Source organism: Pituophis catenifer, unplaced genomic scaffold (genome assembly GCF_029215685.1).
Source record: "Pituophis catenifer annectens isolate HBS135680 unplaced genomic scaffold, rPitCat1.0.hap2 SCAF_5, whole genome shotgun sequence".
NCBI classification, from domain to species: Eukaryota; Metazoa; Chordata; class Lepidosauria; order Squamata; family Colubridae; genus Pituophis; species Pituophis catenifer.
In genome coordinates, this window is record NW_027256885.1 from 103,183,471 (window position 1) to 103,206,633 (window position 23,163).

The 23,163-nt window shown below is 47.5% G+C and overlaps 1 protein-coding gene across 1 annotated transcript; it reads left to right on the top strand.

Moving 5' to 3' along the window:
• Positions 1–1,042: 1,042 nt before the first annotated feature.
• Positions 1,043–8,215, top strand: LOC139317757 (olfactory receptor 14C36-like). The gene is given in 4 exon segments (XM_070944823.1): positions 1,043–1,507; positions 1,509–1,669; positions 7,140–7,402; positions 8,199–8,215. Coding segments are annotated over 4 exon segments (906 nt in total).
• Positions 8,216–23,163: the final 14,948 nt, after the last annotated feature.

The following is a 23,163-nucleotide window of genomic DNA, read 5'->3' on the forward strand; positions in this document are numbered from 1 at the left end:
TTCCCAATTTTAGGACACTCCAATAGTTTACTGTGTTGCTTTTTGTGAGTTTCCTGAAGGCAAATTATGTCTACTTTTAGCTTTTGTAATCATGTATATATATATATTTTCCTTTTTATGGGGGAATTAAATCCATTTATGTTTATTGACAACATCTCGCTTTCCCTTTCCATCTCCTTTACTTATAAATTGAATTGAATTGAATTGAATTGAATTGAATTGAATTGAATTGAATTGAATTGAATTGAATTGAATTGAATTGAATTCTTTATTGGCCAAGTGTGATTGGACACTCAAGGAATTTGTCTTGGTGTATACGCTCTCGGTGTACATAAAAGAAAAGATACATTTGTCAAGAATCATAAGGTACAACACTTAATGATAGTCATAGGGAATCAGTTAATATAAATCTTAAGGATACCAGCAACAAGGTTGCAGTCATACAGTCATAACTGGGAGGAGATGGGTGATGGGAACGATGAAAAGATTAATAGTAATGCAGACTTAACTAGTTTGACAGTGTTGAGGGAATTATTTGTTTAGCAGAGTGATGGTGTTCGGGAAAAACCTGTTCTTGTGTCTAGTTGTTCTGATGTCTTTGGTCCTTTGCTCTTGCTCTTGCTCCTTCTCATTCTGCTCTCTCGACTTCTCCTTCTTGCTGTACATAGGTCTCTTCTCTTGTTGATTCCTCTTGTCTTTGACTGTCCCGCTGCGACGCCAACCAGAAAGCTTTAGGCTCCTATTTCTAATGAAGTTAGTGTAAATGAACACATAAATTCAAATATCTCTAAGCCCAAGACTATAAAGTAAAACCTTAAGACTTGATTGACAGTGGTTAATTATCTTTAAGAGTAATCACCCTGAATTTTAAGAAACACAATTTCATAATACTCAGAATGTTTTAATACATTTTTAGAACCAGGTATTAATATGATCTTCACTAAAAGCTGATCCATCATTCTGCAAATCACTCCAAACTGTACTGGATAGGAAATATTTTAACAATTCTTTTTCCTTTTCTTCTAGGATGTAATGTTTAAGAATGGATAATTATACTTCTGAGTTTCTTCTCTGGGAATTCTCAAAGATTTGGGAGCTACAGATTATGCATGTGGCTTTGCTACTGATACTCTATTTAATGAAAGTAACATGGAATCTTCTCATCATCTCTGCTGTTGTTTGTGACCATCACCTTTACACCCCCATGTATTTCTTTCTGATGAATTTAGCCATGCAATATATTGGTTCAGTTTCAGTCATTATTCCTAAAACTCTTTTTGATTTTCTTATAAATATAAGAACTATTTCTCATTCTGGATGTGTTGCCCAAGTCATGCTTTTGTTGTTTTTCCTGAGCTGTGATATTTCCCTCCTTACTGTCATGGCCTATGATCAATATATTGCCATTTGTAACCCTTTACAATATGAAATGATAATGAACAAGAAGGCCTGTACCAAGATGATTGCTGCTGTATGGTCTGCCAGCCTTCTCAATGCTTCTTTACATTACTACTGTCACTTTTATGACTCCTTTCTGCTCTAATACTATAAACCAGTTCTGTGAAGTCCCATATTTACTTAAGATTGTCTGTTCCAATTTATATGTATCTGAAACTGGATTTCAAATTTTCAGTGCTATGTTAGCAATTGGTTGTTTTGCCTTTGTCACATGTACACTGTCAGGTTTCGGTGCTATCTTAAATAAGTTTCATTTTCAAGCGCAATCTCTCTAATGAATCATTTTTATTTAAGAACATAAAAAGCCGACATTCCTGATTTCATTTTTGGCAGCCAAACTGGCCCCTCCTTCCAACCCCCTCCTCTTCCGCTCTCCAACCCCAATGTCCCATTGGCCATCATGCAGATCCATCTCTACCTCCCGGTACGTTCTTTTCACAGGAATGTAGCCCCCACCCTCGTCTCCCAGGAAACACTATCTGTACATACAAAACTAGGTAAAAGTTCATCTTGTTATGTCAGCGCTGGAAGAGAGCCTAATTTGGAACGCTGACATCCGGCCCCTCTTCCTTCACTTCTGCGACATCACCTATCCCATAGGGAAAACACAACAAGATTAGTCTCATCAGCCCCTCCCCGGCTGTGCCCCCCCCCTCCCGGCTTTCCCGGGTGGTCTGCATGGAATTTTGCTATAAGGCGATCAGCTTGGATGTTTGCGCTCTTCACCCAGGAAGCCTCTGACAATGGGTAACCCTTCCATTTAATTAAGTACTGGAGGCGCCCCCTGTGCCATCTTGAATCAAGAATCCGCTGCACCTCATAGTGCGTTTGGCCCCCAACAACCAGGGGCCCAGGGGGTTCACGTGGAGTTGGCCTTAAAGTAGACCCCACTACAGGTTTTAGAAGGCTACTGTGAAAAACGGGGTGAATTTTCCCCAAAAGCCGTGGCAACTGCAATTGCACTGTAACGGGGTTGATTATTTTTATTATAGGAAATGGTCCTATAAATTTTGGGCCCAATTTCCTGCTCGGGAGTCTAAGTCTCAAGTACTTGGTGGAGAGGTAAACTTTCTCTCCCAGCTGAAATGGTCTTTGGGGAGTTCGGTGCTTGTCTGCTTGGTCCTTATAAGATTGAGCTGCCTTTGCCAGCGCCCTCTTAACATTTTCCCAAGTTTGTCTCAACATTGCCATCCAGTCGGTCAAACTGACTGAGGAAGGGGGCTCCCTCGGGTATTCTGGCATGGGAACAAAATCCATGCCACTCACTATTTTGAACGGGGTTAGCCCCGTGCTGCTGTGGACAGCATTATTATATGCAACCTCCGCAAAAGATAGGAGGTCTGCCCAATTGGACTGCTGGTAGTCGACGTAGCATCTTAAATACTGTTCTATCATAGCGTTCAGTCTTTCTGCCCCCCCATTGGTGCTCGGGTGAAATGCTGAGCTGAGCCCTTGGGATGAACCTATGGATCGTAGAAACTCCCTCCAGAACTTTGCTGTGAACTGGACCCCTCTGTCGGAAATGATTCTCCTGGGGACTCCATGTAGGTGGTAAATGTGTTTCAGGAACAGTTTGGATAACTGACGGGCTGAAGGCAGTCCACTACAAGGTATGAAGTGTGCCTGTTTGGAGAATAAGTCTATTACAGTCCAGATCACTGTATTTCCACTGCTCCTCGGTAGGTCTACTATAAAGTCCATTGCAATCTCCTCCCATGGTCTTGTTGGCTCAGCTACTGGTTGCAACAATCCAGGCGGGCACCCTGGCCTTGTCTTCATCGTGGCACAAATGGTGCAGCTTTTTACATAACTGTCTACGTCCTTTCTCATGTGTGGCCACCAGAACTGCCTTCGTACTAGGTGCAGAGTCTTTAGGAACCCGAAGTGTCCTGCTGGTTTAACGTCGTGGCTCCTCTTGAGAATCAGGATGCGTAAACTCTGTGGGACATAGAGTTTTGTCCCCCTCCATGCTAGTTCATCTCTTTTTGTCAAGAGATGTTGATTGTCCCGATACCAGGGGTCAGTCAGCGTTTCATTTTTTAATTTTGCAGTTAAGTCACTTGCAAGTTGGCCTTGCTGGTCACGTCGTTGCCGTCTGGTGATCACTTGGGCCGCAGCTTGGGTGGAGGGGATGATGGCATTCACTACCTGCTCCCGCTCACTGTTGTATTGGGGCATCCGGGAGAGGGCATCAGCCAGGAAATTTCTCCCTCCTGGGATGTGCTTAAGCTCGAAATTGAAACGATTGAAGTATTGTGCCCACCGCACTTGCCTGGGCGACAGTTTTCGTGGGGTTTTTAGAGCCTCTAGGTTTTTATGATCAGTCCAGACTTCAAATGGTTTCTGGCCTCCCTCTAGAAGGTGCCACCAGGTCAACAAGGCCCACCTTACTGCAAACGCTTCCTTCTCCCACGCCGCCCATCGCCTCTCCGTATCGGTGAGTTTGCGGGAGGTGTAGGTGCAGGGTTGTAGATCACCTTGGTTGTTCTTTTGGAGTAACACGGCTCCTACTGCCACATCACTTGCGTCTGCTTGGATGACAAAAGGCTGTTCCGGATCCGGGTGTTTTAAGACAGGTTCTTTCGCGAACAGTCCTTTTAGCATCTCAAATGCCTGTTGGCAGGTCAGGTCCCACTGTAGGGGTTGTCCCGGGCGAGGTTTCATCGCTGGGCTTCCTGTCTTTAGGAGGTCCGTCAAAGGTTTGGCAATCTTCGCGAACGAGGGGATGAATTGTCTGTAGAAGTTCGCAAAGCCTAGAAAACTTTGCAGTTGTCTGCGGGTGCGAGGGGGCTGCCATTGTAGAACTGATTGGACCTTGGCTGGGTCCATCTCTATCCCCTCATTTGATACTCGGTAGCCCAGGTAGTCTAGCCGTGATTGGTGGAAATCGCATTTTGGCAGTTTGACATATAGGTTTGCCCGTAGCAGTTTTTTCAGTACTTGGCGGACGAGGGGTATGTGTTCGTCTATGGTCTCCGTGTAGATAAGAATATCATCCAGGTAGACGAGGACCCCTTTGTAAAGGTGTTCATGTAAGACTTCGTTTATTAACTGCATGAACACTGCCGGGGCTCCTTGCAATCCAAAAGGCATTACTTTAAACTGGAAACTACCCAGGGGGCAGTTGAATGCTGTTTTCCATTCATCTCCTGCCCTTATGCGTACTCGGTAATAAGCTTCTCGAAGGTCTAGTTTGGTGAAAACCTTCCCTTTAGCTAGGTGGGCTAACATGTCTTTCATGAGGGGGAGGGGGTACAAGTTGTGTACGCAAACAGTGTTGATACTTCGAAAGTCGACTACCAGTCTCATGGAGCCGTCCTTTTTCTCTTTAAACATGACCGGCGCCGCTACCCTTGGTTTCACTGGCTCAATAAATCCCCTTTGTAAGTTTTTGTCTATGTAGTCCCGCATTTCCTGCATTTCTCGGGGCGTCATGGCATACATTTTAGGTTTGGGTAGTTTCGCTCCTGGGATAATCTCGATGGCACAATCGGTCTCGCGGTGGGGGGGCAGAATGTCACACTCGGCCTCGCTGAATACCCCCGCAAGGTCTTGGTACTCCCTTGGGATCTGGTTTGCGTTACAAGCGGTGGTGGGTGCGACTGCCAATTGCTTTGCTGCACCTTCTGGGAGGGACCCTTGTGTTGGTGGTGTTTTCTTCTGTAGTGGAGGGCTGCTTTGAGGTTTCAGCGTGGGAGGGAATTCTTCTGGTCGGGGCGGCAGGGGTTGGGGCCCCTTTGCTATTCTCAGCCTGCGGGTTCCCTCTTGCCACCAAATGATTGGGCCCCATTTGTCGAGCCATGAGAGTCCCAATATGACTGGTTCTGTCATCTTGGGGGCTATTATGAAGCGGATCGTCTCCCAGTGATCTGCGAGTTCTAGTCTCACGGGTTCAGTCAAATGTGTGGCATATGTTCCTCCCACTAGGGACCCATCAACTTGCTCGAAGCGAATTGGTTGTTTGAGCTGTTTAGCTCGGATTCCCAATTTTAGAACTGTGGGTAGGTTGATTAGGCACCGTGTGCTACCCGAGTCTATTAGGGCTTGGAAAGTCTCTTGGGCCCCTGTTTTGGGGGCTGTTAGGCGTATGGGGAAAAGAAAAGGATGGACGGGTCCACTCACCATCGGGTCATCCTCGCCTTCGTCTTCCGTGTCATAGGGTTCGGGGGACTGATCTCCCTCCACTGGGATTCCTCTGGTTTCGGTCAGATGAGTGAAAAACTCAGGGATTTGGGGAGCTTCCCGCGGTACGTGGGTGACGCGCTTGGGCCCTCGTTCCGGTCGTGCTTTGGGCGGTGGAGCTGGTCCCGGTCTAGGCGTTCCACATCTTGCTGCTATGTGGCCGCTTCCCCCACATCTGTAGCATTTCAGTGGGCTCCGTGGGGCAGTTGGTCTGTAGGAGGGCTGTGATGTTGGGGTTTCTTGTCTGTTGAGTGGCCCCTGGTCTGGTCAGCCTCTCTCCTTTTCCTCTGGTGGTTTTGACGTGTCACTCGCCCGCAGCCCTCTGTCGACTTTTATCGCTACCCGGAACCATTCAGCGAGTCGGTTTGGGATGTCACGATAGGCAGTCACTTGGGAAATTCTTTTATCTAGGCTTGTTCTAAAAAAATACACCAGCAATCGCTCTGGTAGGGGAGGCAGTGTCCCAATGACTCTCCTGAATTCACGGATATGCTCTCTGATAGGCTTCCCCCTCTGCATTAGGTTTCTGAGCTCGTCTTCCACATAGGGGTCCTCCTCCTCCTCCTCATAACGGGCTCTCAATAGTTGCAAGAACCCATCCGCATTTTGTAGCTGGGGGGCCCTGTATTTGTAGAGTGATGCTGACCACCTCTTTGCTTCTCCCTCCAGCCCTTCCGAGATAGCATTCACTAGGGCTCTGGGGAAAGGGTAGAGGTGTCCGAACCGCTCTATGTATATCTCAGCTGAATCGAGGAATTGGGCGAGGTTGTCTGGGTCACCATCGAACTTCCCTCTGAACTGGGGTGGTTCCTCCCTCTCTGCCCTCTCCTCTCTGTGCTGAGCTTTGGAGGGCCAGCCTTGGTGTTGGTAGTCCTCTGCCTCGTCTCTCATCCTGGGGTGGGGAGGTGCTGCCTTGTCTGGGCTTTGCTGCCATTCCCATCCCCAGCTCGCCCTTCCCAATTCACTTAGGGGTTTTTCTTTATCTTTTACCTTTGTATTTTCCAAGTTGGCTGGAATCACGACCGCTTCTGCTCCTCCCGTTTCTTGAAGCAGGCTTTCCTCTGAGAGCTTGGCTTCAGCCATAGTCCGTCCGACCAGATGTCTGGGAGGGAACGGGATGATTTAAACTCAGCCAGCCTGGATTTGGAGGAGAGTTTGGCTGTCTGTCAGGTTTCGGTGCTATCTTAAATAAGTTTCATTTTCAAGCGCAATCTCTCTAATGAATCATTTTTATTTAAGAACATAAAAAGCCGACATTCCTGATTTCATTTTTGGCAGCCAAACTGGCCCCTCCTTCCAACCCCCTCCTCTTCCGCTCTCCAACCCCAATGTCCCATTGGCCATCATGCAGATCCATCTCTACCTCCCGGCACGTTCTTTTCACAGGAATGTAGCCCCCACCCTCGTCTCCCAGGAAACACTATCTGTACATACAAAACTAGGTAAAAGTTCATCTTGTTATGTCAGCGCTGGAAGAGAGCCTAATTTGGAACGCTGACATACACTTATGTACATGTCTTCTCTGCTGTTCTGAGAATTCCTTCTGTTCAAGGAACAAAAAAGGCTTGCTTACCACATCTGGTTGTTTTCTTCATATTTTTGTTTAGTTGTTGCCTTGCTTACCTAAAACCTACAGCTGACAGTGAATCACATCCAAACTGCATAATAACAATAATGTATTCCATTATTCCATCTATGTTGAATCTGTTAATCTACAACATGAGAAACAAAGACATCAAAGTTGCTCTTTCAAGACTTTTTGGTCAGAAGTTATTTTTTAAGGAGAATGAGCTGTGCATTTTCTTATTTTCAAATAAGGGAAAGTAAGCTTATTTACTTATTTACTTACTTTTTTAAGGAGAATGAGCTGAAATAAGATAATAAATATTTTCACAACAATTTCCCACTTTCCAATACATTACCTAAAGTTCAAAGGTTTTTTAAATTCATTTATGAGATTTGACTCATATCTGTTAAGATTGAAGTTGTGGTGCACTGAGCCACCTTTGATTCTTGATGACTACAGAAACATGCATGTTTAATTTTCTTGCCAACATTTTATGAAGTAGGTGAGAGAAGTTTGCAGCAAGGACACCAGTGGTGGGATTCAAAATTTTTTACTACCGGTTCTGTGGGCGTGGCTTGGTGGGCGTGGCATGGCATGGCTTGGCTTGGTGGGCGTGGCTTGGTGGGTGTGGCAGGGGAAGGATACTGTAAAATCTCCATTTCCTCCTGATCAGCTGGGACTCGGGAGGCAGAGAATAGATGGGGGTGGGGCCAGTCAGAGGTGGTATTTACCGGTTCTCCAAACTACTCAAATTTTCTGCTACCGGTTCTCAAGTACTGGTCAGAACCTGCTGAATACCACCTCTGAAGGACACCCAACTGGGTTGGGCTGGACCCATGCTTATTTTCTCCCAGTCCTTTGACTTAACCACTAGACCAAGGATCCTCAAACTACGGCCCGCGGGCCAGATACAGCCTGCCAATGCAAAGCATCTGGCCCGCAGAGTGGTGGGATTAAGCCCTGTCCCCTTACCCTTGGCTTTATCTTCCAGCAAGCATCCACTCCTGAGGCAGAATAAAAAGAAGGTCATAAAAGATTGCTTTTTAGATAATAAAAGGTGTGAAGGAGATGGAAAATGTCAAACCTCAAAGTTCACAGTTATTCAACGAGCTGCTGGAAACTTAGGTACTTCCTGCAAGACACCTGTGACCTCATTCTGTATGAAGGGGGAGTAAGATATTTAGTTTCTTTAACAGAGCAACAGGGGGCTATAAATAATATAACCAATCAATGCTGATATGCTATATTTCCACGTTTTGCTGCTTTTGATAAGTATATAAGTGCTTGTTGTTCCGTAAGAGGGGGGGTCAGATGTTGCTACGGCTTTATTGCTCTGAACCTTTTGCGCAAATAAATACAACTCCATTTGATTCCGAGGTCTGAGTCCCATTATTCCCGCAACATTTCTGGCGACTCTGCCGAGACTCGGAGCGATATTTTGCTGAGGACGGCATGGACCGACCTGTGCCCAGATGGGGCCATCTTGCAGGGGTATTCGGTGGACAACTGACCGATCCAAGAACCCAACCGGAATCAAAAGAAGCCACGAAACAACGCCGGCTGAAAAGAAGATGCCTGCAGGCAAGTATTGTGACAATTGTAGCCCCACTCGGTTTGAGAATGGAAGAGGGGGCCTGATCACCCCCCTGGGTCTGGGATCAGTGCATCCTAAGGAGGCCCAAGAATTGTGTGGGTGGTTAAGTCATTGCAGTTCCTGTTGGTGACCGTTGGAACGTCCGGCACCACAGGTCAGTGGCAGTGTCTTAGAAAATGGGTGGTGGAGGAAGTGTCCCTTGGACACCTCTTCAGTGTATGTTGAGTAATTTTGAGAGAGGTTTTAGTGGAGATTATGGAGACCCTAAGGCCAATCCAGGTGACCTAAAGAAATTCTGTGAAAATGAATGCCCAACGTTTAATGTAGGATGGAAGCCCGAAGGTAATTTTAATCTAGACATCATTTCAAAAGTGCACCAAATTGTGACTGACCCAGATTATGGTCACCCAGATCAATTTCAGCATATTGACCAGTGGCAAATAGTAGTAAAACAGAATCCTGAATGGCTTCGCAAATGCCGAATTGAACTCATGCGAGTCTGTGTGGCCCGAATGAAAGGATTTTTTTTTTCTTTTTTTTTTTATTGAAAAAGTTTTCAAATAAAAATTTTTCCCCCATTTTTCTCCCCCCCCTCCTCCCTAACCCCCCCTCACCACCCATCCCCCCCTGTGACTTCTTCACAACAAAAAACCTAATTCATAACAGATTATATAATATAATATTTTACCATCCCCTTACTCCCTCCTCTAAATACTGACCCTTACATGCTAGTAATATTATTAATATTATTACTTCCCCCTTTTACCATACGTTTCAAAATAACATTATATAATAACTTCTAATTTAGCATAATAATATTATTATAACTCCCAATCTAGCAACAATCTGCCTTTTTTCCTCCTCCCCCATACTTATATATATAACAATTCAAATAACCTTCCACTTTAGGACTATATAATAAATCCTACTTTAACATTTAATCTTTTGTATATATTAATATGACATTTCAAAGCAGCCTTCCCCATAAATCTTAATTTAACATTTATTCAACTCTATCCATTTCCTCCACTCCCCTAAATATATCACTTAAACATCCCTTTTCTTAAACTAAACAAACAGTAAACTAACCTATTTCCACCCACTTTCCTACAAAATTACCATGCACAACAATTCTTAATAACTTTAATCTACTGCCCGCCCTGCTAAAAAAAATATATTCCGTTATATAGAAAAAATCAATGACTTTAAATTTATAATCCATATAATGTCTTCTTTGATATCTTTCCACTGGATTGTTGAGTCCATCATCCATATTAGGGTAACATAGCATCCCGGTTGCAACAGTTTGTTCAAAATCCTCAGTCATCATCTGCCCCCATCAGTAATGAATATCCTCATATATATATATAAAAAAAAGAAAACAACCACCCGAGTGACATTATAATTATATTCCATATAATTGTAATTGTGGCTTTCATCAGGATTTTTAATTCCCATCATCATAATGGGTAACAACCAGATCTTCTGCGTGCCCCAGCGAAGCTCTCTTGCCTTATAGCTCAAGATAAATATAATACATTTATCAATAAAAAAAAAGAAATCCAAAATAGATAATTCCAATCCAACAATTCAAGGCTCTTTTCACATCCCCAAATTACGGCATTGCAGAGGTCTGTCACTCTCCTCAGGATAATGTTAACCAATACTTCGCCTCAACTATCTTTTCATATATTCAGTCATTTTTTTAAAAAAATAACTGGCTTCACTGTTGCTTAATTTAGAAGTTTTTGTTTTTGTGAGACCTATTTCTTTTTTTCTTTTCTTTTTGTGGGTTTGATCTCCATCCTGGTTTCCTTTCTACAAGTTGTATATCAGCTAATCGGTTTTCATTCTGCTTTACGACTTGATCTTGTTGGTTTTGCTTTTGTGTCTCATACTTCTTTTTTGTCAATTGTGTATCAGCTAATTGGTTTCCATGCTTATCTGTGACTTGATGAGTCATCACGTTAGAGTCCGATACCACTTCTCTCATATTTGTAGATAATCCATCTGAGGTGTCTAAAGAATCCAAAGGCAATTTGTCCACAGCAGCCTCTATAATTCGATATTTTCCCTTTGTTTCCAACTCCTTCTGCTTAAAAGGAAAGGAAATTTTGTTGGGTTTTTTTGTCCTGTGAAAATCCCAAAAGCAAACCCCAGGATTTTTAGGAAATTGTGAAGTTGTGAAGTGTAGGAGGTGCCCGGACTCGTCTGCATTGGGGGCAGCAGGTCCTCCCAGAAGTACGCATATGCCGTAAGGGAACCGGCATCCTCTCCAGGCCTTTTTCCTGAAAACTGACGTTGTGTAGCCCGGCTGAACCAAAGTGTGAAACCCCACATCGGAAGGGGAAACATGGGAAGTTGCAGCTCGAGGGTGGTAGATACCCCTTTAGGAAACTTGTTTTAGGCATGGGACAAGAGGCAGATGCCTGTCCTGGCCAGTATGAAGAAGAGAGAGAGAAAAACATATGTAGGAAATGGGCTTTGCTGAGGCATGACACAGGATAACCAATTTGGCTAAATAAAGGTACTTAAAAGAAAAGGGAAAATGTTGGGGGTTTTGTTTGTTTGTTTGTTTGTCTCTTTCTCTGTCTTCTATGCAACCACATGGTACGTTTGTTAAGATCTGTGCCTTCCCTAATTCAACTGAGATTTAAGGCGGGAATGACTAGTGTTTGTGTGTGTAAACCTCAGGGTTCTGTTATCCCCTTTGTCCTTGTTTCTATGTGTGTGTGTATGTCTAAGTCTTTGTGTGCCTTCAAGGTAATTGCAACTGTTAAATGCCTGATCTCTAGAGATATGAATTTTAAATTGTTAGAAAAGAGTTGAAAGCACTGAGAAGAAGGAGAATGACTTCACCCACCTAGATAGGGTGAAGAACAGAGTTCAACTTTTCTTTCTTCTCTGTGCTTTTAAGAAAAGCCCAAGTTTATGAGGAAACATTTTAAGTTCACTTAACTGCAATACTGATGTGTTGTTTTTTTCAAACTCTGCCTGCAAGCTATCTATCCCCCCCTTCTAATCCTGCAATGCCTTTCCTCACCCAGAAAGTGGGGAGGGGACCTTGTTCTCATGTCTTTTAGCCCTGCACAGATGACTCAAATCTGTGGAAGAAGAGCACATGGTTCCAGATGCTTCCTCCAGTGGAGACCTCCCATCCATTTGAGCCAGAGAATTGGGTTTGGATCCAGTCACAAAAAAAGGTCATCACAGCAACCAAAGTGGAGCAGACCTTCCCAAGCCTGACTGACCAGCCTTACCACCGAGCAGACATGAAAGAAAGAACAGTCAGAAATTATTTGCTTTTAAATGGAAAGGCCCATATACTGTGGTCATGTGTTCTCCACTTGCAGTAAAGGTGTTGGAATCCAAGTCTTGGATTCACTGGACTCGAGTTAAGCCTGCAGCTGATGAATATTGGGAGGCAGATCAAGACGAAACCCGTCCTCTAGTGGTGCACTTGAAGAAGCTCCCCCTATAACTGCCCTACTGGCAACGTGCAGGCAACATATGGGGCAGAAGAAGCCTTACTGGTGTCACTCCAGAAGCTGACCCTCTACGTATGGCTGAAAACTTGGCTGAGAAAAATAACTTTTAACATATTAAGGGTAGAGCATGTCAGGTAGACTGAATATACTTCATAGAATGGTAGTTCGATCATATGTAGCCATAAGTGCAGTGGGCCTGGCCTTAGTGAGTTTGATCATCCTGATTGTGATTTGCTGTGTAGGACACTTATTCTTCTGGAATCACCCCCAGCCCAAAGAGACAGGTGCTGTACTTAAGAACATAGGCTGTGACTGAAGACAGTGTGAATCCCTTGGGGATACTGATGCTTGAAGAACCCTGGGAGTGGGCCCTTTACAGTATATTAGGAATCCTGGGACTGTGGGCACTATATTTGGCAAATAAGACTTGGCTTTGTGGATCACCCAGAACTGACATTGACCCATCCCAAATCACATCTACTCCCATCCATCTTCCTGATGTGGTAATTCCTACAGTTGGGTAAGGGTCGTTTTAAATGTCTGACATGGGTTTCCTATGGCTTGGGTCAGTGATGGAGAACCTTTCTCTCTCTCTCTCTTTTTTTTTTTTATTAAAAAGTTTTATAAGAAATACAAACATTTTCACCCCCCCACCCTTCCCCCCTCAACCCCTCCCTCCCCCTTCCCCCCACCCCCCTCCCTAGACTTCCCAGAACGAGCACAGGGTATAGCATTCATAAATCAAGAACCTTTTTCTCGTTGCATGCCGGAAGTGTGTGTGTGTGTGCGCGCGATAACGCGAGCGCGTGCCAGCACCCAGAATGCAATGCGACCCCCACACATGCGCACACAACACCCCCCCACATGCGCCCTGCATTGCGCACACTCCCCCATGCATGTGTTCTGCATTGCGCATGCGCAGTCCCCCACATGCGCTTCATGCTCCCCCCACTGTGGCCTGTTTTGGGCTTGAAAAGTCTGGGCTTTCGGGGGAAGGGATTGAAGCCCCGGCCCGCTGCTTCTGGCAGCGCAAGAACCGCTGCCGCCGGGTGCAAGGGGGTGGAGGGAAGGATCTGCTGTCTGGGGCTTCCCTGTCTCTGCACCCGAGCAGGCTGTCCAGGGGAAGGGATTGACACTCCAGCCACACTTCTTTCACTGGTTGAGCTGCACTTCTGATCACACAGCTGCTGCTGAAGGTAAGGCCGAAGGGTGTGGGAGAGGGCCAGTGAGGGGTGATATCGCTGGTGCAGCTTGAAAAGCTTAAAAAAGTACTGCCTTAAATTAAAAGCCTTTGAAAGCAATGTAAACGGGATCTTTTTCACAGTTGGAATGGGGGATTTGGTGCTTGCCTTCTCCTAGCTTGGAAAATTGCTGCTTTAAATTAAAATCCTGTCAGCCCACGTCATTGGGGCTGTCATTCCGGTGGGAACGGAGGTAGATGTCAGCACCTCAGCGCTGGCATAGAGAGGAGAGATAAGCTCTGAACTTTTGCCTGCTAAATACCTTTGAAGCTCGGTCGTCGTGGAAATGAGGAGGGGGGAGACATTCCTGTGAAATGACGAGACAAGAAGTCAGGAGAGGGACTTGGAAGATAGCCAATGAGAAGCAGAGAATTGGGGATCGGAAAGGGAGGGATTGGGGGGCAAAAGGTCAGTCTTGTCCGCATCGAGTCATGATCCGGTTGCTGTGCTCGAATAAAGAAAAGATTTCCTTAAAGATTGGCAGTTTGGAAATTCATTTATTTTGAGATAGCATCGAAGTCTGACAGACGGACAAGACTCACAACTTTCCAAGCCAAACTGGCAAACCTCCAGCCCTCCAGCTCCCTACCAAATGTTTGGACAGATTGGAGGCAAGGTTCTGAAGCCATGGCAGCAAGCCAGCTCTCTACTGAAGGTCTACTCCAAATGGCTGTGAACCAGCCACCCCTCCCTACTCCAACCAGCTTGGATGCAACGGGGCCACCCCCTCCCCCAGCAAAGCTGCAACCCCCCCTTCCCCCCCCCCACTGCCACAGAATTACCAAGGACAGACAATCGTGCTCCAGCCCAAGAGAAGAAAAAATGATGAACCTTGGTGGACTTTGCCAAAATCTGCAGAAGCTGAATTCCCCTTTCCAGATGCTAAAGGTAAGGGGAAGCCCCTGAGTGAATTGGGAAGGGCGGATTGGTTATGGGATTGGCAGCAGGCCAGACAGAAAAAAACTTCAACCCTGCCACTCGAAAGCCCCATGGAGGAGTTAAAGCAAGATTTTGAACGTGCCGTCAGCCTGGAAGACGGTCCATCCTGCAGGCCCAAAGATAGAAGGAGGCCAGCTGACCCTGTTGAACTAAGTCACCATAGACGGGGGCCCAGCCCGTCCCCCTCCCACACCAGAAGGAGAGAAAGTCCCAGTGTGCATCCATGGGTTCCTCCTCTGCCCAGCAAGCATACCAGCCTACGCAAGGCATCACCCCCCACCCCCGAATGAGAGATGAGGAAGAAACCCAACGATACCCTAGACAGGCACACAGAGCCCCACTATGGGAGGAGGGGCCACCGAGGGCAGAGCCACCCCGGTTCAGAGGGAAGTTTGATGGGGATCCAGACCAGGTGGCGCAGTTCCTCGACGCAGCTGAGGTCTATATCGAGCGCTATGGGCACCTTTACCCATTCCCCAGAGCCCTGGTCAATGCCATTTCAGAAGGGCTGGAGGAAGAAGCAAAGACTTGGTCATCAGCCCTCTACAAGAATAGAGCCCCCCAACTGCAAGACGCAGATGATTTCTTGCAACTACTGCGGGCGAGGTTCGAGGAAGTAGGGGAGGACCCATATGTGGAAGACGAACTCAGAAGCCTAATGCAGAGAGGGAAGCCCATCAAGGAGCACATTTGTGAGTTCTGAAGAGTCATGGGCACCTTGCCTCCCCTACCTGAGCGACTGCTAGTGTATTTTTTCAGAACGAGCCTAGATAAGTGGATTGCTCAAGTAACCGCTTATCGGGACATTCCAAACTGACTCTCCAAATGGTTCCGCGTGGCGATGCAAATTGAAAGGGGACTGCACGCCAACAACATGCTAAAGCAACCAGAGGCCAGAGAGAGATACCAATCGGACCCGAGGCCACAGACCAGACGAGGAACCATGGCACCACGGCCTACCCAAAGGCCTTTCATTCCGCGGAGTCCAATGAGATGCTACAGATGTGGAGGAATGGGCCATCAAGCAGCAGTGTGTGGAACCCCGGGCCCGAGGCCAAACCCTCAGCCAAAGGCACAACGAGAACGGGGCCCTAAGCGAGCCACCGATGCGCCACGAAGTCTCCCCGGCACAGAGGTCTTCATCCACCTGACCGAGACAAGGGGAGTCCCGGATGATGGAGACCAATCCCCCGACTCGTATGACAGCGAGGACGAGGGTGAAGATGACCCAATGGTGAGTGGACCCATCCACCCTTTCCTTTTCCCCATATGCCTAACAGCCCCAAAAACAGGTACCCAAGAGACTTTCCAAGCCCTGATAGATTCGGGCTGCACTAGGTGCCTGATTAATCTACCCACAGTCCTAAAATTGGGGATCCGAGCTAAGAAGCTCAACCAACCAATTCATTTTGAGCAAGTTGATGGGACCCTAGTAGGCGGAGCTTGCGCCACACACCTGACCGAGCCAGTGAAGCTAGAACTAGGGGATCACTGGGAGACAATACGGTTCATAATAGCCCCTAAGATGGCTGATCCAGTCATACTGGGACTTTCCTGGCTAGACAAGTGGGGTTCAATTATCTGGTGGCAAGAGGGGACCCACAGATTGAGGATAGCCAAAGGGCCCCAACCTCTGCCGTTCCAACCAGAACAAACACCCCCCACACTCGAGCCCCAACGTCTCCCGCCTGAACAAAAGAAGATGGCACCAACACAAGGGCCCCTCCCGAAGGGCACCGCGAAGCAGCTGGGGCCCACATCCAACAACACCCATGAAACAGAGCAGATTCCAAAAGACTACCAAGACCTAGCAGAGGTATTTAGCGAGACCGAGTGTGACGTCCTACCTCCCCACCGCGATGCCGACTGCGCCATCGAAATCATCCCTGGGGCGAAACTACCTAAACCTAAATTGTATGCCATGATGCCCCGTGAAATGCAAAAAATGCGAAACTACATAGACAAGAACCTACGAAGGGGTTTCATTGAGCCAGTCAAACCGCGGGTCGCGGCACCGGTCCTTTTCAAAGAGAAGAAAGACGGCTCTATGCGTCTGGTAGTTGACTTCCGGGGATCAATGCGGTCTGCGTACACAATTTATACCCCCTCCCCCTCATGAAAGACATGCTAGCCCACCTGGCCAAGGGGAAGATTTTCACCAAACTAGACCTCCACAAAGCCTACTACCGAGTGCGCATCAGGGAAGGAGACAAGTGGAAGACAGCGTTCAACTGCCCCCTAGGAAGTTACCAACTCAAGGTGATGCCATTTGGGCTACAGGGAGCCCCAGCCGTGTTCATGCAATTGATCAATGAAGTTCTACATGACCACCTGTACAAAGGGGACCTCGTCTACCTAGATGACATTCTCATTTACACGGAGACCATAGACGAACACATACCCCTCGTACGCAAAGTGCTGGAAAAACTGCTGAAAGCGAACCTCTATGTCAAACTGTCAAAATGCGAGTTCCACCGATCGCGCCTGGACTATTTAGGTTACCGAGTGTCAAACGAGGGGATAGAGATGGACCCGGCTAAAGTACAATCAGTCCTAGACTGGCAACCCCCTCGCACCCGCAGGCAACTACAAAGCTTCCTGGGGTTCGCAAATTTCTACAGGCAATTCATCCCCTCCTTTGCAAGAATTGCCAAACCTCTGATGGACCTCCTAAAGACAGGAAGTCCGACAACGAAACCCCGCCCGGGACAGCCTCTACAGTGGGACCCGGCCTGCCAACAGGCATTTGAGACACTAAAACAAATGTTTGCAAAAGAACCGGTCTTGAAGCATCCTGACTCTGAACAACCCTTCGTCATCCAAGCAGATGCCAGCGATGTGGTGGTAGGGGCAGTTCTACTCCAAAAGAACAGCCAGGGGGACCTGCAACCTTGTGCCTACACATCCCGCAAACTCACCGACACAGAGAGACGATGGGCGGTGTGGGAAAAAGAAGTATTCGCGGTGAGATGGGCGCTTTTAACCTGGCGACACCTGCTAGAAGGAGGCCAGACACCGTTCGAGGTTTGCACTGACCATAAAAACCTGGAGGCCCTCAAGACCCCATGTAAGTTATCGCCCAGGCAAGTCCAGTGGGCCCAATACTTCAATCATTTCAACTTCGAGCTGAAGCACATCCCAGGGGGGAAGAACTTTCTGGCCGATGCCCTCTCCCGAATGCCTCAATACAACAGTGAACGTGAGCATATAGTGAATCCCATCATCCCTTCTGCCCAAGGAGTGGGTCAAGTAACCACCAGACGGCAGCATCGAGACCAGCAGGGCCAACCTGTGAGTGACCTAACGATGAGGCTTAAGGCAGAAACGTTGGTGGACCCCTGGTTCCGAGACAATCAACATCTCTTGACAAAGAGAGATGGCCTAGCATGGAGAGAGACGAAACTTTATGTCCCAGACACCTTGCGCACCTTGATCCTCAAGAGAAGTCATGATGTCAAACCAGCGGGACATTTTGGCTTTCTAAAGACTCTGCACTTAGCACGGAGACAGTTTTGGTGGCCCCACATGAGAAAAGACGTAGACAGCTATGTAAAAAGTTGTACCATCTGTGCCATGATGAAAACCTGACCAGGAAGGCCCCCGGGGCTGCTGCAGCCAGTAGCTGAACCATCAAGGCCATGGGAGGAGATTGCTATGGACTTCATAGTCGAACTGCCGAGGAGCAGCAGAAGCACAGTGATCTGGACTGTAATAGACTTGTTCTCCAAACAGGCACATTTCATACCCTGCAGCGGACTACCCTCAGCCCGCCAATTGGCTAAACTGTTCATAAAACACATCTACCCCCTGCACGGAGTACCCAGAAGAATCATCTCTGATCGAGGTGTCCAGTTTACAGTGAAGTTCTGGAGGGAATTCCTTCGATCCATAGGATCATCCCAAAGCCTCAGCTCAGCATTTCACCCAAGCACCAATGGGGGGGCGGAGAGGTTGAATGCCATGGTAGAGCAGTACCTGAGGTGCTACGTTAACTACCAACAATCGAACTGGGCGGACCTCTTATCGTTTGCGGAGGTCGCATATAACAATGCTGTCCACAGTAGTACAGGACTAACCCCATTTAAGATAGTGAGCGGCATCGATTTCGTCCCCATGCCAGAGTACCCAAGGGAGCCTCCTTCCTCAGTTAGCTTGACCGAATGGATGGCAATGCTAAGAGAAACCTGGGAGAATGTCAAGAGGGCATTAGACAAGGTGGCACGGTCTTATAAGAAACAAGCAGATAAGCACCGAGCCCCCCAGAGACCGTTCCAAGTAGGGGAAAAGGTCTACCTCTCCACCAAGTACTTGAGACTCAGACTCCCGACCAGAAAACTGGGGCCGAAATTCATAGGACCATTTCCAATAGTAAAAATAATCAACCCAGTCACAGTACAATTGCAGTTGCCCCAGTTACTAGGGAGGATACACCCCATTTTTCACAGTAGCCTCCTGAAGCCTGTAGTAGGGTCAACTTTAAGCCTGGTGCCACGTGATCCCCCAGGGCCCTTGATTGTTGGAGGCCAGACCCACTATGAAGTACAGCGAGTTCTCGATTCGAGGTGGCACAGAGGGCGCCTCCAGTACTTAATTAAGTGGAAGGGCTACCCCTTGTCAGAATCTTCCTGGGTGAAGAGCACAAACATCCAAGCTGACCGCCTCATAGCTAAATTCCATGCAGATCACCCGGACAAGCCGGGAGGGGGTGGGGTACCCCCTCAGAGGGGGTGAGGTACTAAACTTGTTGTTTATCTCTCGCAGGCCTCACTGGGAGAGTGAAGGGAGAGGGGCCGGATGTCAGCGCCTCAGCGCTGGCATAGAGAGGAGAGATAAGTTCTGAACTTTTGCCTGTTAAATCCCTTTGAAGCTCGGTCGTCGTGGAAATGAAGAGGGGGGAGACATTCCTGTGAAATGACGAGACAAGAAGTCAGGAGAGGGACTTGGAAGATAGCCAATGAGAAGCAGAGAATTGGGAATCGGAAAGGGAGGGATTGGGGGGCAAAAGGTCAGTCTTGTCCGCATCGAGTCATGATCCGGTTGCTGTGCTCGAATAAAGAAAAGATTTCCTTAAAGATTGGCAGTTTGGAAATTCATTTATTTTGAGATAGCATCGAAGTCTGACAGTAGACAGAGTATGCAGCTCATGTTCCTGCCCGGATATCTTGCCTTGCCATCACTTGCCTCCTCCTGCATACAGACGGTGGAATCCTCTTCCTTCAGCCGTTCACAGGGCCTCCAGATGAGGGCGGATAGGACTGCACTTGCATGGATGAGGTGCCGGTTGCGTTAGCCAGCATTAATGGAGGCTTACCAGACCTATCCCAATCGGAACGGCCCCAACGAACCAGGACTAATTGCACTGAATTTCTGGCCAGAGGAAGGCAGCTGGAGCCCTCCAATCAGCACAGGGCTTTGGGGTGGAATCTGGGGGAGGAGTAGCGGGGTGAGGCGCGCTAGGTTTAAAACGGGAAGGGAAAGCATGATAAGGTTAGAGCTTGACAATATTTCACTGTAATTGCACTGGGTGCTGTTTGTGAAAGCATGGCAGAAGGAACACAGCCAGATTTGGAAGCTGCAGATTTAGCAGAAGAGTCCAAGGATTTAGCAGAGTCAGCCATCCTCACCGACCTGACATCTCTATCCCTGGGACCGGATGTGAGACCGAAGGATAGGGCAGCACTGACTACGCCAGAACAGGAGCCTCGTGAGACAGCTGAGAAGCCCCATCCACTCCCAGGACAAAGGGGACCAGGAGAAGACTGGTGGTCAGAGGCTGGAGGGTCAGGAGAGTTTGTGAATCGCCTGCATGTTCCTCCGGTGCTCACCCCTTCCAGGAACCATTTCACCCAGTGGAGAGAAAGACATATCTCAGAAGATGAATGGAGCTACTCCACTGCATTAGGGAGCCAAACCATGGACGTTTTAAGGGAGATGTTTGGCCTGGCAGGGTTCCAGGCACCAGGGACTGGGATGGGGTGGCAGAGAAATATAGAACCTCAACCAGACCAAGGACCTGGGGGCCCCTCCCTTCCACCGGCTGGGGGAATAGACCAGGGATATAAGGCATCGTGAATCAGGCAGACTGCTCAAAGATCACTATCGGATCCTGTGGATCATTGGCGAGGTCCATTTGCTGATCCTGGTACCGTTGGGCCTATGGGGCAAGAGCCCCAGACCCCACTACAGACCTGGCCAGCGGTTGGTCCACTAGGAAGGTGGGAACCACCTACTCTGAAGGCTTCCTTCGATGGCAGTGCTGAGAAGATGGCTTTGTTTATGGGCCAGGTGATAGACCACCTAGACAAGTATGCACCCCTATATATAGTACATCCCAATGGGCCATGGTGATGGCTGTGGCAGGAGTCATGGAAGGTGAGGCGGCCGAATGGGTGGCTAGACTATACCATGATCATGCTAGGGAGCTCGGAGATATTGGTCTATTCCTCTCTTCATTGCAAGAGCGCTTTGAGGATAAATATTCCGCCAATTAAACTGATCCGTTTGGGGGTACACTGGTATAATTTTAAATCGTTTTTTAACTGGGTTATTGATTTTAATTTTGTATTGTATTGTGATTTGTATTGAAGTTGTCATTTTGTAAGCTGCCTTGAGTCCCTAGGGAGAAAGGCGGCATATAAATTGCAATAAATAAATAAATAAATAATACCAGCATACAACAAGCGGAAGGGGATCTGTTGGCGGCCAGGCAGTGTGGGCGGCCAGTGGTCAAATATGTACGGGAATTCCGGCGGTTGGCGGGGAACGTGAGAGGATGGCCAGAGAGATTATTGGCACACCAATTTAAGGCCGGGTTAGATCGACCTTTGAGGCAGGCCTGTGTGACTCGTGGCCTGCCACCTAGTTTGGGGGCGTGGATTCAGGCAGCCACAGAAATCGACATTGAATTCAGGAGGGAGGACCGGTCGTGGGTGGAGTGGTCTGGAAGAGGAAGACAAAAGCAGAGAGGGTTACGGAACCCGTCCATCCCCCCCCCAGGCTTTCCTGGTTTTTTTCTATAAAATCTAGCCACCAGTCGGTCCGCTGCTAGATCATGGTGCGGAACCCAGGAGGCCTCTGCTAATGAATACCCCTTCCAAAGCACAAGGTACTGGAGGCGGCCTCTATGTCATCGAACATCTAAAATCTCCTCCACTTCATAATGTTGTTCTCCGCCTACATCCACAGGTGGAGGTGGAGGAAGTGGGGTTCCTCGTATATTGGAGGTTCCCACCGGACGTAGGAGGCTACTATGGAAAACCGGATGGGTTTTCCCTAGCTGAGGGGGCAACCGTAACTGTACAGTGACGGGGTTGATAATTTTAACTATTGGGAATGGGCCAATATATTTTGGGGCAAATTTTTTGCATGGCACCTTGATGTTTAAGTACTTATTAGAAAGCTAGACCCTCTGACCCACATGGAAAGGTGGTTGTGGTCGCCGTTTCTTATCCGATTGGTATTTCTACCTATCCGCTGCCTTCTGCAGGGCATCCCTAACATGGCCCCAGACTCTTGCCATTTTGACCAGCCATTCCTGTAATCCCACCTCTTCGGATTCCGGGTGGGGGCACTCGGGTATCGGGATGAATTCAACCCCTGAAACAATATGGAACAGGGTATATCCGATGCTGCTATGTAGGGTGTTATTGTATGCGACCTCGGTGAAAGGTAATAGGTCCGCCCAGTCGACTTGTTGGTATTTGACGTAGCACCAGATATACCTCTCTACCATTGCATTGGCTCTCTCGACCGCCCCATTAGTAGAAGGATGGAAGGCGGAGCTAAGTCCCTGTGAGGAGCCTATTGTTGCCAAGAACTTCCGCCATAATTTGACTGTGAACTGTACCCCGCAATCGGAGATAATCCTTCGGAGCACTCCATGAAGGTGGTATATGTTTGTTAAGAACAGTTTGGCTAGCTTTCTAGCCAAAGGTAATCCCGGGCAAGCCACAAAATAGGCTTGTTTTGAAAAAAGGTCAATTACTGTCCATATTTTTACCCCGGACTCATTTACCCCAGCCGTGTTACCCCGGCTCTCAGGCATGTCCACAATGAAGTCCATGACTATCTCCTCCCAGGGTCTCACAGGAGCCGCCACTGGCTGTAGAAGGCCTGGAGGTTTACCGACCCATGTCTTCATCATAGTACATGTCACGCAACTGCGTACATAGTCTTCCACATCCTTTTTTAACTGGGGCCACCAAAATTGACGATTCATGAGGTGCAAAGTTTCTAAGAATCCGAAATGTTCGGACATCATGACATCGGCGCAACACTTCAAGTCGTAGACTATGTGGAACAAAGATTTTGGTCCCTTTCTGTTGAGGGTAAAACTTCCCTCTGCATAGTAGGCAACAGACCGGACAGCAAAGAGATACGTTGCTGGTTAAACACACAGATACTCACAGACTCTGAACGGTGAAAAAAAACATTCTTTACTCTTAGTGAAAAAACAAACTTGGTTTCTCAAAACAATGATAACACATCTTCGAATAATCACTCTCCAACACAAAACATAGTTTGCTTACAGTTCTCTTCAGTCACACACAGTCCCTCTTCAGGAGATCAATCATCAAATAGCAGGAGCAGGAGCTCCTGGGCTTCCTGTCTACTTTTATGGCTGCCTGATAATAGCACAGCCAATCATTTTTCTTATATCATTTAACATCACAAACATAGTTTTTCTATATATTA